Here is a 17,017-nt window from a genome sequence, read left to right as displayed (position 1 = left end):
TTCAGCAACATCTGGGGGGCCGGAGTTTGAGGACCCATGGGTTAAAGGATCACTATAGTGTCAGGAAAACAAAGCGGTTTTCCTGAGGGTGCCTCCACCCTCAGGCTCCCCCTCCCGTGGCGCTTAAGGTGTTAAAAACCCTTCAGCAGCTTGTTTACCCAGCGCCGGGCTTCCTCAGCACTGGTGACCTCTCCTTCCAGTCCGACGTCACTGGAGCCGAAGTCGCATGCGTGGCATTCAAAGTGTCCATAGGAAAGCATTTCTCAATGCTTTCCTATGGACGCTCTGCGTGATGGAGGCGATATTCGCCTCTAGTGGCTGTCCGTAAAACAGCCACAAGAGGCTGGATTAACCCTGAAGGGTTAAAACCGGAGGGACCTGGAACAAAGACCACTTTATTGAGCTGAAGTGGTCTGGGTGACTAGTGTCACCTTTAACCACTCGGAACTGCCTCTAGTGTCTGACAATGTTTTACATTGCAGAACTAAGGGGGACTGGGAGATTACACCCATACCACTTCAATGAGATTAAGTGGTCTGGGTGACTATAGTGCCATTTTAAAACACTGGTTGCTCAATCCACTTCAGATGATTTCTATAATGTAATAAGATATTCATCACTTGGCAGACAAGTAATTTATGTTCAATGACTAAAGCTCTAGTAAGGGGTGGATTCTTTTTAAAGCCTATCTGTCACCTCAGGGAGCCTTTGCTAATTTTTGCAACGATCTCTCCGATGGGAATATTGCCACTTGGACTGTGGAGGCCTAGGGATGCAGTAGAAGATACTTACCTGTAACTGTTGCCACCATCATATTTCTTCAGCTCAAGGAGCTTCATCTGCCATGAGCCACACCAATATTGTTCTCTTTCACGGGAGTACAACACCGATGTCTGGAGGATCCTGTCGAGACTCTATAAATCTTGTCTCTTGATGGGCAAGACAATGACAAACTTTGACTGCAGAAGCGCTCAATTTGAGGTTTTACCACGGGACCAAACCGTTCAATGAAATTCCAACTAAGACTTTATGAGCATTTCTTAAAGATGTTTTGTATGCAAATTTCTTGTAACTTTTTGTTGACAGAGCCATGGTTTAAAAGTTAAATCATCTAAAGTGGCCACGATGCCAAAGCAAAACTTTGAAACCATACACATTTACACCTTTACTCCCTGAGATTTTACGCCACCTCTGGCAGCGTTATTTTGTGCACAAAACGTCAGTCATTGGCTGAGAGCAGTTAGCTGATGCTCGAGTCCAATGAATAACGATGGCTGTGGCTTTGCAGGTGCCAAAAGTATGTCACCGGAGAGTAACTGAGCTTGACGGGGACCCATTTAGAAATACCTCTAATTAAGGAAAGTTTTTAGACTGTCATAACTCGTCTTTGAAGAGAAGAAAATGTTTTATTGGATTAGTTTAAACAATGTCACTGTACAGATTAATGCACCATTAAGTTTTTGCTACTAGTTTTAATAAGGATAATTTTTGTAATGCAGAATCCTGCGCTTCAAAAATGTAAATAAGACAAAGTAGGTACCTTGTTTTATGGATTATAGCAAAATAGGGCAAAATTTGGTGAATTAAATTTCCTCAAGTTTGCTATTTCAAATCAGCCTTTACTTGCGATAGTCCATCTTTTAGTGCACTACATAATTTCCAATGCTGAGTGTTAATTCAGCCCTGGAAAGTTAAAAAAAAAAAAAAAAAAAAAAAAATATATATATATATATATATTCTCTATTCTATATCTCTCTCTCTCTGTGTATGTTAATACACACACACAGATCCCACAAGTTAGTGCTGCTTTAAGTCTAAATAAGACACTATGCTTAACAAGTTGTAAATTGTGTGCATGAAGTGTATTTTTATAATTCTATTTTTTGCCCCCTTATATTGTCTTTGTAGGTGGCTGCATGTGATGGTTTGTTTTTTGTTCCCTAACCTTATTTATAATTTTGTGTACTAATTCTAATCAAACTTCCCAGGACCTACAAAGTACCATGTTTTTGATATTCCCATTGAGACAACCTTGTCCATTTGTTTGATTTGGATAACCATTGAATGCAGTGCTTTCCATAACATACACAAATGCACTTATACTAACTTCATGCATGCTTACAATTGTTCTTCAGCCAACAGCTGATTGTACTTCTCGCTGCCAGATCCTCTGATTGTAAACAGTCCCTAGAGTCAGTGTGCTAAAGCTTTCCAAGGGCGTTGACAATTAGGATTGCAGGTTTAATCGAATGTTCTTGACATGTTAAAGGCATCATCAAGGTTCTATTGAGCATAATGTAAAATGTACATTGCTGTTTACATTACCCAATACAGCCTTGTAATAAGTGATATTTATAATATCCACAATGTAAATAGTCTAGGTGCAAACCTATGGTACTCACAACTGAGGATGATTGTACGAATGGTAGTTGCCTGTACCTGTGTGTGAGCATTTGTCGTAATAGTTACAAGAGAAAAAAAACAACACATGAAATACAGAATGTGTGTGTGTGTTGAATAAGTCAACATCCCAACTGGGACTTTTTTCAAGATCCTGAGAAATAGCAGAGACTGCATTGGAGCCTCTACCTCCTGGAGACGAGATCTGTTGCTTTTTGTATTTTCTTGGGTTTTTAACAATAATAATGACATTCATACAGCGCCACCATATTTTAAAGTAATTTACAATATTAATATAAATGTTAACAAAAAACAAGTAAAGGGATGCCTTTAATATCGCTGTCCAATTAGAGTAGCATGTCCCTATCTCAAAAGTCCAAATCATTGTAGGATATAAAACATTTGATCATTGATAGACACGCTAGTCTAACTGGAGTGGTGTTCTGGTAATTCGAACAATCCTTTGCATCTAGTTTTTCTTTAGTTGAAGTGAATATGTAGCACCTCAGTTCCATTTATTGAGTTGGCATGAATTTCATTACTGTAACCTTCTGCATGGTTTTGTAAGCGGTGAGGACCTTAAAGGAACACTATAGTCACCTAAATTACTCTAGCTAAATAAAGCAGTTTTAGTGTATAGATCATTCCCCTGCAATTTCACTGCTCAATTCACTGTCATTTAGGAGTTAAATCACTTTGTTTCTGTTTATGCAGCCCTGGCCACACCTCCCCTGGCTATGATTGACAGAAAAAAAAACTGGTTTCACTTTCCAACAGATGTAATTTACCTTAAATAATTGTATCTCAATCTCTAAATTGAACTTTAGTCACATACAGGAGGCTCTTGCAGGGTCTAGCAAGCTATTAACATAGCAGGGCATAAGAAAAGAACTTGCAATAAAGAGAGCCTAAATAGGGCTCTATTTACAGGAAGTGTTTATGGAAGGCTGTGCAAGTCACATGCAGGGAGGTGTGACTAGGGTTCATAAACAAAGGGATTTAACTCCTAAATGGCAGAGGATTGAGCAGTGAGGCTGCAGGGGCATGTTCTATACACCAAAACTGCTTCATTAACCCCTTCAGGACAGAGTCAATAGTGCACGTTCTGATCAAAACGTAAACAAAAACTGGAATTTGCGCTATGTCTGTTCACCCGTAGTTCCCCTCTTTCATATTATATGCACCCACACTTATTATATATCATTTTGTTCAGGAGAAACAGGGCTTTAATTTATCATTAACTATTCATATATGGAACATAATTCATTATGAATAAAATTAAAAAAAAAATGTGAGAAAATAAGATTTTTTTTTTAATTTGTATTGCCGTCTGACATTTTAGCTGTGAATGTCATAATACTGCACATATTCGTAATCAGCGATGTCTCACGAGTACAACAGTATCCCCCATTAACAGGTTTTATGGTGTTTTCGAAAGTTACAGGGTCAAATATAGAACGTTCCATTTTCAAACAGAAATTTGCCAGATTGGTAATGTCACCTTTTAGACGGTGTGGTATCCCAGCAATGAGAATTACCCCCATAATGGCATATCATTTGAAAAAGTAGACAACCAAAGGTATTGAAAGTGGGGTATGTTTAGTCTTTTTTAGTAGCCACTTAGTCACAAACACTGGCCAAAGTTAGCGTTCATATTTGTTTTTGTGTTAAAAAAAGCAAAAAAACGAATATTTGGCCAGTGTTTGTGACTAAGTGGCTACTAAGAAAGACTGGGCAATACCTTGGGTTGTCTGCTTTTGCAAATGGTATGCCATCATGGGGATAATTCTCATTCCTGGGCTACCATACACTCTCAAAGGCAACATAACCAATCTGGCAAATTTCAAAGTGAAAAAAATGAAAGGCAAGCCTTATATGTGACTCTCTAACTTTCAAAAACACCATGAAACCTGTACATGGAGGGTACTGTTATTCTCGGGAGACTTCACTAAACACAAATATTAGTGTTTTATACAGTAAAAAATATTACAACAATAATATAGTCCATAAAAGTGCTGTTCGCTTGTAAAAAAAATGCAAAAAACGTCACTTTTACTTAAAATATCATCGTTGTAATACAATTTACCAATTTGAAACACTAATATTTGTGTTCAGCGAAGTCTCCCGAGTAAAACAGTACCCCCCCATGTACAGGTTTTATGTTGTCTTGGAGAGTTACAAGGTCAAATATAGTGCTTGCGAATGAAATTCTCTGCACTTTCTCCCTGTGTTGTCAGGTATGTCAATCACATTTTAATTAATCAAATCACCTAATTATGTTAAAAGATTACTTAAATATACACGTAGAATTTTAAAATATATGCATTTATAGGTATTTAAATTCTACGTGTATACTAATGTAATCTTTTATGTAATTATATGTATTTATCTATATATATATATATATATATATTTGCATTTTATATATAGAATGTCATTCTAAATGTATTTTGTTACACATATATATTTATAACAAAATACAGTTAGAATGAAATTACATATGTATATATAATTTATATTAAATTTTGTTTCAATATTTTATTATTGTGTGTGTGTGTGTATATATGTGTATATGTAAATATATATGTGTGTGTGTGTATATATATGTAACGTCATTCTAAGTGAATTTTAATACTATGTATGACGAGGGCCTGATTTGCCGTAGGGGGCTGCCTGGGCTGTGAGGCAGTCCTCCTGAAGCGGAGCGCCGGTAAGGTAAGTATACCGGGCGCTCCAGGGCTCAAAGCCATTACGGCGTTCTATGCCGCCGCAACGGCTTTAAAGCCCACTTAAAGCGGGACGGCATAGAACGCCATAACGGCGTTAAGGGGTTAAGCTAAAGTTTTTCAGGTGACTAGTGTCCCTTTAACAAGCTTACCATCTAGTTAATATATAAAGTGGACTAACATGGCTAATATTTTAACTTGTATAACTTCAAGCTTTGTACACAAAATTGCATTTTATTTTTTTATTTTTTTATCGTATCAAGTTACAATACAATAAAGTAAAAATGTTGGTTAAAAATCTGCATATAAAAGTATATATGCTGTAGATTGAACTCCATCCAAATATGGTTTATAAGTAATGCTCAGAACCCAGCAACTGATCAATTAGTTAGATGAAATGAGCAACTGCAATGTGGCTCCTATTGATTTTAATGATTTTCCTTATAGGTCTATGATTCTAGCTATAAAGTTGTGAGACTATGGTTCTTTACAGGACGCTGTAAAGGAGCTTGTTCTTCCTGTGATAGGTCACAGCATTGATAGTTGCAAATTGCTGCAATTACAAGTGAAAATTATCAGTTTTTTGCAAGGATCATTGATTCTGGTGCTGGGAGTGTTCCTTTTAAGTATTAAGTATGTAAATATTATGTGTGCTACAGCTTTAGGTTTGTCTATATTTTTGTGCTCCGTTCTACAGGTATAGACATATTTGTTATTGGGCATTGATAAATTAGCCCCCCCCTCCCCACACCTTTTTATAAAGTTAAAATACATTTACCTAAAATCCAGCCTTGCTGAAGCTTCGTTTCCATACCTGCCCCCCCCCCCTCCCTCCAAGACACTGGAAGGGTTAAAAACCCTTCTGTCACTTATCTGAATCTATCTTCTTCTTCTGCATTGTGTCAGCCTCAGCTCTTCCGCCACTGGGGACCTAGTGCGCATTAGAAGTACCCAGAACATATAAAAGCTTAGAGGAACTTGGTAGCCTGCCCTTGGGTAAATCTCTGGTCAGGTCTCAAAATAGTATTTGCTCACTTGTGTCATTATTGAGAGAACCAAGTCAAAGCAATATCAGACTCCCACCCATAGGACAGTCCAGAACCAAATGTTGGCAAGTTCAGTGCATGCAATATACAGCAAACCTGGATGATAGTTTTGGCCTTGTCAGCAAGGTGTAGCTGACACATCACTAGGCACAGTGAGCATTTGGATTACCCTTTTGAACTTGGGGAGAGCCAAAGTAATTAATTGCAACACTAACTGAGAACGGACAAAAGCTAAGAGGACCTCATTAGCTTGCCCTTTGGTAAATCCCCGTTAAGGTCTCAATATAGTTTTTGCTCGCTTGTGCCGTTAAAGAGAGAACAAAGTTCAAGGCATGTCGGAGTAATTCCACCTATAGGTGCATTCCAGAACTGAAATGCCAACTGCCCTTGCAGATGGAAGCTTTGTACAACATCTTCCTCTTAGTATTTGTCTTTAGCAATTAAGCCCTTTTCTTTTCTGCTCAGATGTAACAAAATGTGCCCTCCCATGTTTTTTGTTTTTTTTTAAGATTTACAATTTACTGCTTTCCCTTATTGACAGTGCAAGCCTGCAGCTTTTATATATATATATATATATATATATATATATATATATATATATATATATATATATATATATATATATATATAATTTTTTTTTTTTTTAGACTTGTTCTATATTAGACTTTGCCTATAATCCAGAACAAGTGGTTCAAGCATTTTGGGTAGTAATGTGTTACTTAAACTATTAGTCTTACATTTCTTCTCCTGACGCATCTCACTTCCTCTAAAGCTTTCAAGCTTACATTTTTATTGTTATAGCTCCAGAATTCATGTAATTATTGCTGTTGTAAAAGTTCTCTTTTGGGAACTGATGTTTAAAACACTTGGTTCAGTTGCGCAATCTACTCTAATGGAGAGCCATATGTGTTTTCTCTTTTAAAAATTATATCTTTCATGCCAATGCAGTGCTAGATGCCACATGAGGCAACAAATTATATTCCTCTCCCCATTAGCTCTGTCTAGCGTATGTAATGTCCTTGTTGCTTTTATTGGGTCAAAACTTTTCCAGAACTCATTTTAGCTTGTTTTGATATTTATACTTACAACATAATGAAGTCTACGAGCCAAGTCAACAGTGCATAAAATGCTAGATTCACAGTTTATTTTATTTTTTATTTTTGTATAAACAAAACTTGACTACAGTGTTTTTTTTTTTTTAAGGTTAATAGATGTGCACATATCTCTTGGCTGATGTCACCACTATGTCCTTTTCTTACTTTTTGCTTTGTGTTTTTCACCATTCGATATCATTAGAATCGATCTCATTGTAATGGGTTAATCCTCACTCCCCTTCGTGCGTGTGTGTATGTATGTATGATGGCATCTTGATATCTCGGAGGATGACTTCACAGGTTCAGTGCTTGTGTGAGTGCTTAAAATGTTTCATTTAATGGCAGGTTCATTTAGGAAACCTTTGATGAAACAGGTTGCATAAGGAGAAGTTGACTTAAGTGACCTGATTGAATCTGTATTCCCAGATTTGCTTCACTAAATGTGGGACATGCTTTTTCCCCAGTGACTGCCCATTTATTATCTTAAAGACAAGAGTAGTGTTGCAGAATGAGCATAACTGGTATAGCTTTCTTGGCTAAACCATGGCCGTGAAAGAACATTGCGCCCAGCAGGGGTTCTTTAACAGTATTTTCATTTAGTAAATCTGGACACCTGTGCAACTGTGGTAACTTGGTGACCAACTTCTTTTGCATTTCACTTCTTTAATGAATGCAAACATTAGGCTTTGCAGTCTGGACAATGCAAGGCAATGTGTTTGAAAGATGCATGGTGTTTAACACTTCTATATTAAACAAAATAATCGCAGCAAGCAGTTAGTGAGTGCAGTTGATGCAGGCAGCCTTCGTGCTTACTGTAAGATGAAGGCCTCTTGTGCTTGGCTTATAATGACATTCATCTAGTAAATTGAATGCCGCCATATCCCTCTACCAAAGCAAAATGCTGGGCCATGGCAAACCTGTAACTGATTACTCACACATGTATAAACTCCTGCAACATTTTAGGATGAAAGAGGTTTGTAAAGATTGTCCTCCTCCCAACTAGAAGAATCACACTAAATGACCACGAAAATCTGTGTATGAGAGCATGTGAATGTTGAGGTTCGTGCTGAAAGTTTTATAAGCATATGAGCAAATCCGTGTGATGTTGTAACCTATGAAGTTTGTAATGAAATTATGGCTACACTACATGGAAATCTTGGATCTTGTGCAAAGTTTAGCAGTGAAGGAGGTCTCTGGCCTTATGACATTTAATGTGCTTTGAAAAGAAAACAAAATCAGGGACGTATGTTGGCTTCTTTGTGATAATCACCGCTAGCTCTGCCTGTGGTCTCACTGATGTGTCTGGGTTATTTGAGGCAATATAACTTTTTTTTTCTCTGTCTTTTTCTTTTGTCTGCTACTTTTCTTCCCTAGTATTTGCACTAGTTTTAGCATTAACAATATGGGACATTTATTGTATCATTATGCTTTTTATTAATGTATGTATATTTCCTTTTTTTTGCAGTCCCATCTGTTTTGATATGATTGAAGAGGCGTATATGACAAAATGTGGACACAGCTTTTGGTAAGGCTGTCATTTAGTTTAAAGTAGTTTTGTCTGTATAACCTATTTTATTAATACTTCTATGTAAAAATGCAACCAGTTAATGGATGGCAGACTTTCATGGGAAACACAGTCAACATATATTAGAAGCACCAAGGGTAACCAATACTGTTAAGACATTTCCTCCTTATACCATTCGATTTGCGAAGGTCCTTCACATTCGGTGCATTGCGTCCACTCCTGTGTATGATCCGTATTTCCTCCATCCTTCGTAAGTCTTCAGAATTGACAACTTCATTGGAGAATGAGTGGCTGCAGTGAGGAGTCTGTACTGGTTTAAAATATAGATTTGCAAGTCTGGTTTCTTTTGTGGTTTTTTTTTCTTTTTCTAGCTATTTACCAAGTATGACCGGTGATTTAAAAAAACAAAAAAAAAACAACAAATTTGTTGTCCATTTAACAAAATCTGAAGACATTTCAGGAAAAATAACCAAAATTAAACAAAAATAGCAGTGGTGATAGCAATAAATTTGAGTGCAGGATGAAAGGAAGATACCAGCTCCATAAGTTAGGTTCATAGGTATAAATGCGTGTAGTCTCCCTTTTTAATATGATATAATCTGATCACTTTTCTGCAGCAGTGAGAAACCATTTATTTGCAAAAGAATAATTCTGAAACAATTGGCTCACTTTAATAAACAAAATACTAAACATTTTTTCCCTGAAAAACAATTAGACCTTGTACATGGTTACATTCTCTGTAAAGCTTCACTAGAAAACTAAAAAATAAAGAAATGAGGCATCTGACTTAGAGGACCTAACATGCCCGCAACTTTTTTTTTCTGCTGTTAAAGAGCATCAAACTCAATCTATACATTGTGCTAGCCAATATATAGATTGGGAGAAATACCCATTTAAAAAGTTATTTTTATTCTCCCATTTTTATCTCCGTTCCTCAGCAGATACTAAATGCTAAGTAATTGATAGCCAGGAAGAGCAGAGGAAACCTCCCACCCATAGGAACCACAGTGCATGCGCTGTGCTTGCTATGGTAAATCCCTAGCCGGCACTCTAGCCATAAAGCCAGCATGTTGGTGTCATGGAGGAAGTTCGCTCTGTTTGGGAAAGTGTCTTCAAGCAGGTCAAATTAACAAAGAGTGCATGCGAACCAGAGGTGGGTGTTACAGAAGTACAAAGGCTCAACAGTGCCCTACCTTTTTTTTTTGTTTTTGATCGATGAGCCCATATCTGTTGGTGATGTTTTCACGGGCTGACCCATTTTCAAACACTGTTACAATATGATCAAGCTTTTAGCATTTCATCGTGGGGTGAAATTTGATTCCACCTTGGTTTTAGTGATATTTCATTGAATGTTGGTGTATAGGTATGAAACTGCTAATATAAATTAAAAAAAAAAATGTTTACACCTAGTCATAGTTATTAGTTAACTATTCATGTGCAAAACTATTCTGGAATGAACAATGACTTGGAAACACTCTATTTAGACTAAGAAAATATTATTATGATTGGCGTAGGAGATGTGTACAGCATTCTCAGCCACATAGCAAAGTAATTTCCAAGACTATAACTTTCGAAATCATATAATTTTATTTAATCTGTCATGGGTATGCAACGGAATGTTACAGTAATAAAAATGAGAAACATGTTGAAAAATAGCTTATGCAGTATTTATCTCTATTTAAAATGTTATTCACACTCAAAATTTATTTGATTTAAACTAAGAAATGTGCTGGAAGTGGTACTTTTTTTTGCTGGCTGGATGACAAATACAGATTTTATGTGAATTTTTATTTTTTTGTAAATAAACTGCCTGAATTGTATAAACCTGTACCATGCATGAGTGGTTAACGAGCTGCCAAAGTGTGTGTGTGTGTGTGTGTACACTGTTATTTGGCATTTTGTGTCTACTATGTAGACCTCTGTATGAATTTGGTTCTGTGGTAACATTAATGGCCACTGCTTTTGATTGTCTAAAGTGCACCTTCATGTTAGAAGTGCATGCTTGTTTGACTTTTAAGACTTTAACCATGTAGGCAGTTTGAACAAAATATTGTGGCTTTGAAATGAGTAACAGTCCTTTCCAGAAAAGACATGGCCTTTTTGCTTTCAATCGTATTTTCTTCTAAACTCTTAAAATTTGTCTTTCATTAACTTTTTTCAGGTTTAAAAAAAGTCACTACAAACTTCTGATGCCTAACCATTAATGAGCAGTGTTGGGACAATGTCTTAATAGAATATTTTCTTTTTTTTCTCCATTAATTGCGCTTGGGAAACTTGGTTGTTTGCACAAAAAAAAAAAAAAGCAAACTAGGAACATTGAATTCCCGATTTCCTAACCCTTTTTTCTCCAGTTTATTTTTTTTTTTTTTTGTATTCCGCCCTTTTCTCTGTAGTAATCTGTTATCCTTACATGGACTAGGATCCCATGTATAATTGTACTATTTGAAATGTCTCAAATGCCACAACTTATATTGCCTGAAACCAGACTTGTACAACTTGGCAGAAGGTTGTGGGCACAATTAAAATAGGTCAAACTTCTTCGGCCCTCAGGTTTTTAGCTCCTCACTTTCCAAGTACAGGTTTAATTAGTCATTAATCTATTTAGCAAATAAACCATATTATAAAAATTACTTTGCTAAGCAGTACAAGTTGGAATACATTTTTCAGTTTTTCTTGCCGTTCGTGGGACATATCACACTTCTTGTTAGTATTCCATTTATCGTACTCTGGAATCATGTTTGAAATATTGCCCCTTTCTCAACCCATCTGTGTCACTTTGTGTGTGTCCCATTGCCCATGTATGTAATCTGCCCCTTCCCGAACCATTCTGTGTCTGTTCCCCCCCCCCCCCCCCAGCCCCTGTCTCTCATTTTCATCCCCTTCTCATGCCAGCTCGCCTCCCTCTTTTGTGTTGAGTGGTTGAGCACTTGCTGTGAGACCTGGTAGAGGCTACAGAAGCTCCTCTACCATGGTCTGAGGTTTGGCCACGTTACATGATGTGACCGGCAGGAGGGGAGCACTCTGCTGGGCGCTCCCCTCTTGCCGGTGAAGCAGGTCATGAGACTCCCCCGGACGATGCGCCCCAAGGCAGCCTCAGCCTTATGACATCCTTTGTCAGGCTGTATGTTTTGCAGGTCTGCTTTTAACCACAGCAGAGATGGGTGCATTGGGATTTTTGGGTAGACTTAATGGACAATTAAGGCTGAACCTCAGGTCTTTATGAATTATGTAGTTAATGCATTAAAAATATGCAAAATAAAAATGTTTGCGTTGGATACACTCCTGAAGTTTTCTTCATTTTTTCAATGGGTGTGCTAAGCATATCTTATTAATTATTGCTTCGAAATGGTTTATAGCAGGGCTTGACAATTTTTTTGAAATCTAAGAGGTAGCTAAAAAAAGTAGGATGGAGCCAGTTGTGTTGTGTGTGTTTTTTGTATTTTTTTTTTAACTAACAAAGTGTAAATTTCAATGATAAAAATGCAATTCTTAAAGGGACACTATAGTCAAAAGAACCACTACAGCTTAAAGGATCACTATAGGGTCAGGAACACAAACATGTATTCCTGACCCTATAGGGTTAAAACCACCATGTCATGCCTCCATAAATATAGCAAAATCTTACTGTATTCAAGCCTGAAGTTGTAACTCTGTATGCTGTTTGCCTCAGAAAAACCAGCAGTCTGCTGACTTCATCAGAAGTGGTAGCCTGATCCAATCACAATGCTTCTCCATATGATTGGCTGAGACTGACAAAGAGGCAGATCAGGGGCAGAGTAAGCACAATTCAAACACAGCCCTGGCCAATCAGCATCTCCTCATAGAGATGAATTGAATCAATGAATCTCTATGAGGAAAGTTCAGTGTCTGCATGCAGAAGGAGGAGATACTGAATGTTTGGATGCATTTTAGGCAGGAAGGATCTCTAACAGCCATCTGAGGACTGGCCATTGACGTTATCACTAGGCTGTAATGTAAACAAAGCATGTTCTCTGAAAAGACAGTGTTTACAGCAAAAAGCCTGAAGGTAATGATTCTACTCACCAGAACAAATTCAATAAGCTGTAGTTGTTCTGGTGACTATAGTGTCCCTTTAATGTAGTTATTCTTGTGTCCCTGCAGCTTTTCAATGTAAACACTGCCTTTTTGGAGAAAAAGCAGTGTTTACATTGCTGCCTAGTAAAACCTCTAGTGACAGTCACTCAGATGGCCCCTAGAGTCCTGGTTCAGTGCTGTACAGTGTGCAGCACCTATGTTTAGCGTCTCAACTCTCTGCATGGCGGCGCTAAATGTTCCCTATAGAGATGCATTGATTCAAGTGCTCGGACGGGCTGACGAATCCCAGGCGTCAGGGCGACCTGATGCCTGGGATTTGTCGAGCATTGTTTTATAGGTATATAGTTAAAGGACCAATTTGGGCACCATAACAACGTAATCAAAATTAAGCTGTGATGCCAAGAGATCTCTGGTGCTGGCTTGCCGTTAGTGGTGCCCAATCTGGTCCTTTAAGAGCAGTTCCATTCTTTAGACAGTGGGAATGGAACTGTAAACAAGGCTGTTGGCATATGCAAAAATTGGGTTCAGATTTCTCCTAGACAATAGTTAAGCTGCTGCAGTGGTGAACCCTATAAGATGTTATTTTTCCTTCAGTTTGTTGCATTTACTTTTGCAAGAACATGGTAATAGGACTCTTGCACAAAAAACTATTCAACAGTAGACTACCTTTGCCTTAGTGGTAAATCTTAAAAAGTGAATAATTTGCCTTTTGAGGTTAGCAATACAATAACATTTTATCAGTTTTTAAGCAGCGATTCATCTCCTTATGTAGTTTTTATCTGGCAGTGGTACTACTTTAAATTGGACAGGCTTAGATAAACCATAGTTAAGTTTAAGAGCTGTCTGAATTTTGTTCTTACAAGATGTGTAATGACAAGGACAGCAAGACTCGCTTGTCTAAATTAGATTTTTATTCAACTTATGTTAGAGATAATGTGATCAAGTCTCCGTGTTAGAACAGTCAACACAAACAAAAAGGTATTGGCTTTGTTTTCCTTAACCTTATGCTTAAATGTAGTGATTGCTGCCTTTTTAAATGTTACATTTTTGCCCTTTAAAAATAAACAGATATTGGTGTGTGTACACAGATTGTCGATGGTAAATACTCTGTACAATCTATTAAAGATTATGGTCTAGTTATAGTTTGTATTTTACTTGCAATGAAACCCAATCGTATAACATTGTTATAGGCAATTATTTTAATAACCCTTTTTTTAACGCTAGAAGGAGTAGCCAAAGTCATGCTGCATTAGTGTAAAGAGCTTAGCACTAAAAATGTAAAAAGAATGTAAAAAATGATTAATCGCAAGATCTGTAAACCACAAATTGTGGTTAGCATTTGTTTACTATATCCAAAGGCGCAGAGAGTATGGTAGTCTTTTTATAATAGTGTGTGAACGACGCCAAATAGTTTTAGGGTTATGAGGATTTCAAAATACTGAATGTGGTGATTATGCAGAGCTGAAAATCAAGACAAGGTGTGCAATAATGGAGTGTGTGCCTTGGCCACATTTACTGAGCGCTTGTTCCTTCACACTTTCAGTCAAATTAAATAATTTCTAAGTTAGATTTATTGTCTGTTTCACAGAGATTAGTGTGTGTTCTTCAGATGAATTCTCTGGAGAGCTTGCTTGGGGGTGTACAAAGAACAAAAATTATAAACGTACTATGCACAGATTATTTTTTATAAGTGTATGCTTCCAGTACATAATGCTATATTGGCCTCTGTGCCTTGTTTTTCATCATGGATGGCAGTCCCATACACAGTCTATAAGAAATAGCAGCAGAGCGATCTATAGAAGTGGCATCAAACCCATTTTGTGCTCATAGTGTTCTGGCACTAGGTGTTGTTTACCAAATGTTTTGGCCAATCCCTCCAATTTCCAACAAATTCAATGGATAGGTATGAGTTTTAGAGGACCAAAATGGTGTGAGGTTTTCCCATGGGCCTGTAAAATGCAGAAATGCTTTTATGAAAGGTACAATTGCACGTAAATACTAGAGCAGGCTTCCCTAAACTCCGTCCCTCCAGATGTTGCTGAACTATAACTCCCATGATTCTTAGCCTATCTATTTCATTCATGGGAGTTGTAGTTCAGCAACATCTGGAGGGCCGGAGTTTGGGGAAGCCTGTACTAGAGCAAGTATTCAGCGAATAAACCAATCGTATACTCCCGTAAGGTCACGATAGCAAAGGATGCAGCGTTTTGCACAGGGGGAGGAAAAAAAAACCAGAACTGTCAGACTCAAAGCCTCATACCTGCTAGATTAGCCTTCTTAATTGCACAAGATTGCTGTTATGAAATATATTTTGCTTATTGAAAGCCTAGATATGAATAAACTTAGATGCAGCACCAGCAGAAATGTCTGATATTCTGTGTCCCTCAACTTATACAGGCCCATTAAGGGAACTAGCAGTACATACAAAAAAGTGGGAAGAGAAAGCAGCATCATATGTAGTCCTCTGTAATATGTGTTCTCTCCAGTCTGATACTGATTGCTACTTGAAGCCAGTGTGGTGGTTTGAGCAAATCACAATGCTTTGCTGAGACTGTCAAGGAGGCCGATCAGGGGCAGAGCCAGCACAAAACAAACACAGCCCTAGCCAATCAGCATCTCCTCAGCATCCTCCTTAAATCAATGCATCTCTATCAGGAAAGTTCAGTGTCTCCTTGCAGAGGGTGACACTAAATGTCAGTCACATTGTGCAACACTGCCCCAGTAAGAACCTCTAGTAGCCATCTGAGGAGTGTCCAGTGAAGCTATCCTAGGCTGCAATGTAAACACTGCATTTTCTCTGAAAAGACAGTATTTTCTGAAAAACTCCAAGGGAATGATTCTACTCTCTAGAAAAAATACAATAAGCTGTAGCTGTTGTTCTGGTGACTATAGTATCCTGTTAATCAGAAGTCACTATTTTTACTTAAACACGATATAGCCCCCCAAAATGTATTCAAATCTTGCCTAGATTTCAGTATGCTGGTGCTGGCCTTGCCCCCTGATCTGTCTCCTAGGCTGATTTTTAGAGGTTTTAAAGCTAAGCACAATGCTTTCCCATTGGAAGTTTACTGCAAAAAGCCTCAAGGGACTGAATATGCTGACCAGAACAAATACAATAAGCTGTAGTTGTTCTGGTGACTATATAGTGTCCCTTAAGTCTACCGAGCCTCCTACCTTTGGGAGAGCTGTAGTGTGGATCCTTTACCGGGGATCCAGTGTGGGACTTGTGTAATCTTTGTGCTCTTCCTGCACTGTTCCCTTGCTTGATGTTTAGTGATGCCACAACCTGGTTCCAAGAATTGCTGCCGGGCATGGGAGTGAGCAGTGCTGGAAGATCATAAAGATTACCGCTCTGTGAACCAGGGACGCATTGTGGGGGGTGGGGTTGAAAATGCTGTAAGGACTTTTAACTCTATCGTAATGATTTTAGCAATTGAAAGTGGAGATCCTTGATAGTTACCCTGCCCTCAAGCCCATCTCTGTGATAGCTCCTATTCCCTCACTCTAAATGCTGTTGAAACATTTACTTGGTTGAATAACTAAACAGAGGCAAGTATAAAACATACCTGTGCTATATTCAAATAAGTGAACACTTTTTTTTAAAACATGGGGTGCCCTCATAACACGACTGGGCTTAAAGGGGGCACCTGCCATTCCCCATGACTGTCTTGTGATGAAAGTAAACAAAGATGGTTCGTTATTTAAGAAGATAAAAACACAACCCATTACTATCTTTTTAATTATTTGAATTAAAATAAAGCAAAGAAATTACACTTTTACATGCAAAATACATGTATTTGTATAACTTTGAAATGAGTGGTCTGTTTTTTTGTTTTTTTTTTATATTGAGCACTATTTGGACTTGAACCTGTGATCATTGGATTCGAACAGGTGCAGCAGCTGGCACTTTAGACAAGGAAGAGAGCTCTGTTAAATATGTCTTTAACACCTCATTTGCAAGTGTTGTTGATGTACCTCACTAATGATTAAGTCAGTCTTCTTCGTATACTGTACCTAGCACTTCTGTGTTAAACCTAAAGATGGATCCTATGTGCCTTCCAAAATAATAAAAAAGAAAAGTGAGGGAATCTTGAAGCAAACATTCTCAAATCACATCCAGGTGTCGGACTGGATGCATATCTCCTATTTTATTTTTTTAAGACCCTTTTT

The 17,017-nt window shown here is 37.8% G+C and overlaps 1 protein-coding gene across 4 annotated transcripts in view; it reads left to right on the top strand.

The window, feature by feature from the left end:
- The window catches only part of COP1 (COP1 E3 ubiquitin ligase), a 159,827-nt gene that overhangs the window by 1,962 nt on the left and 140,848 nt on the right, over positions 1-17,017 (top strand). For all 4 annotated transcript variants that reach the window (XM_063428235.1, XM_063428233.1, XM_063428237.1 and 1 more), the window contains exon 2: positions 8,732-8,791. In XM_063428235.1, coding sequence (XP_063284305.1) covers positions 8,732-8,791 — 60 coding nt within the window. The remainder of the gene's footprint in view (positions 1-8,731; positions 8,792-17,017) is intronic.

The sequence above is a fragment of the Pelobates fuscus genome, chromosome 7 (genome assembly GCF_036172605.1).
Source record: "Pelobates fuscus isolate aPelFus1 chromosome 7, aPelFus1.pri, whole genome shotgun sequence".
Lineage (NCBI taxonomy): Eukaryota > Metazoa > Chordata > Amphibia > Anura > Pelobatidae > Pelobates > Pelobates fuscus.
This window is presented reverse-complemented; position numbering and strand designations above follow the sequence as displayed.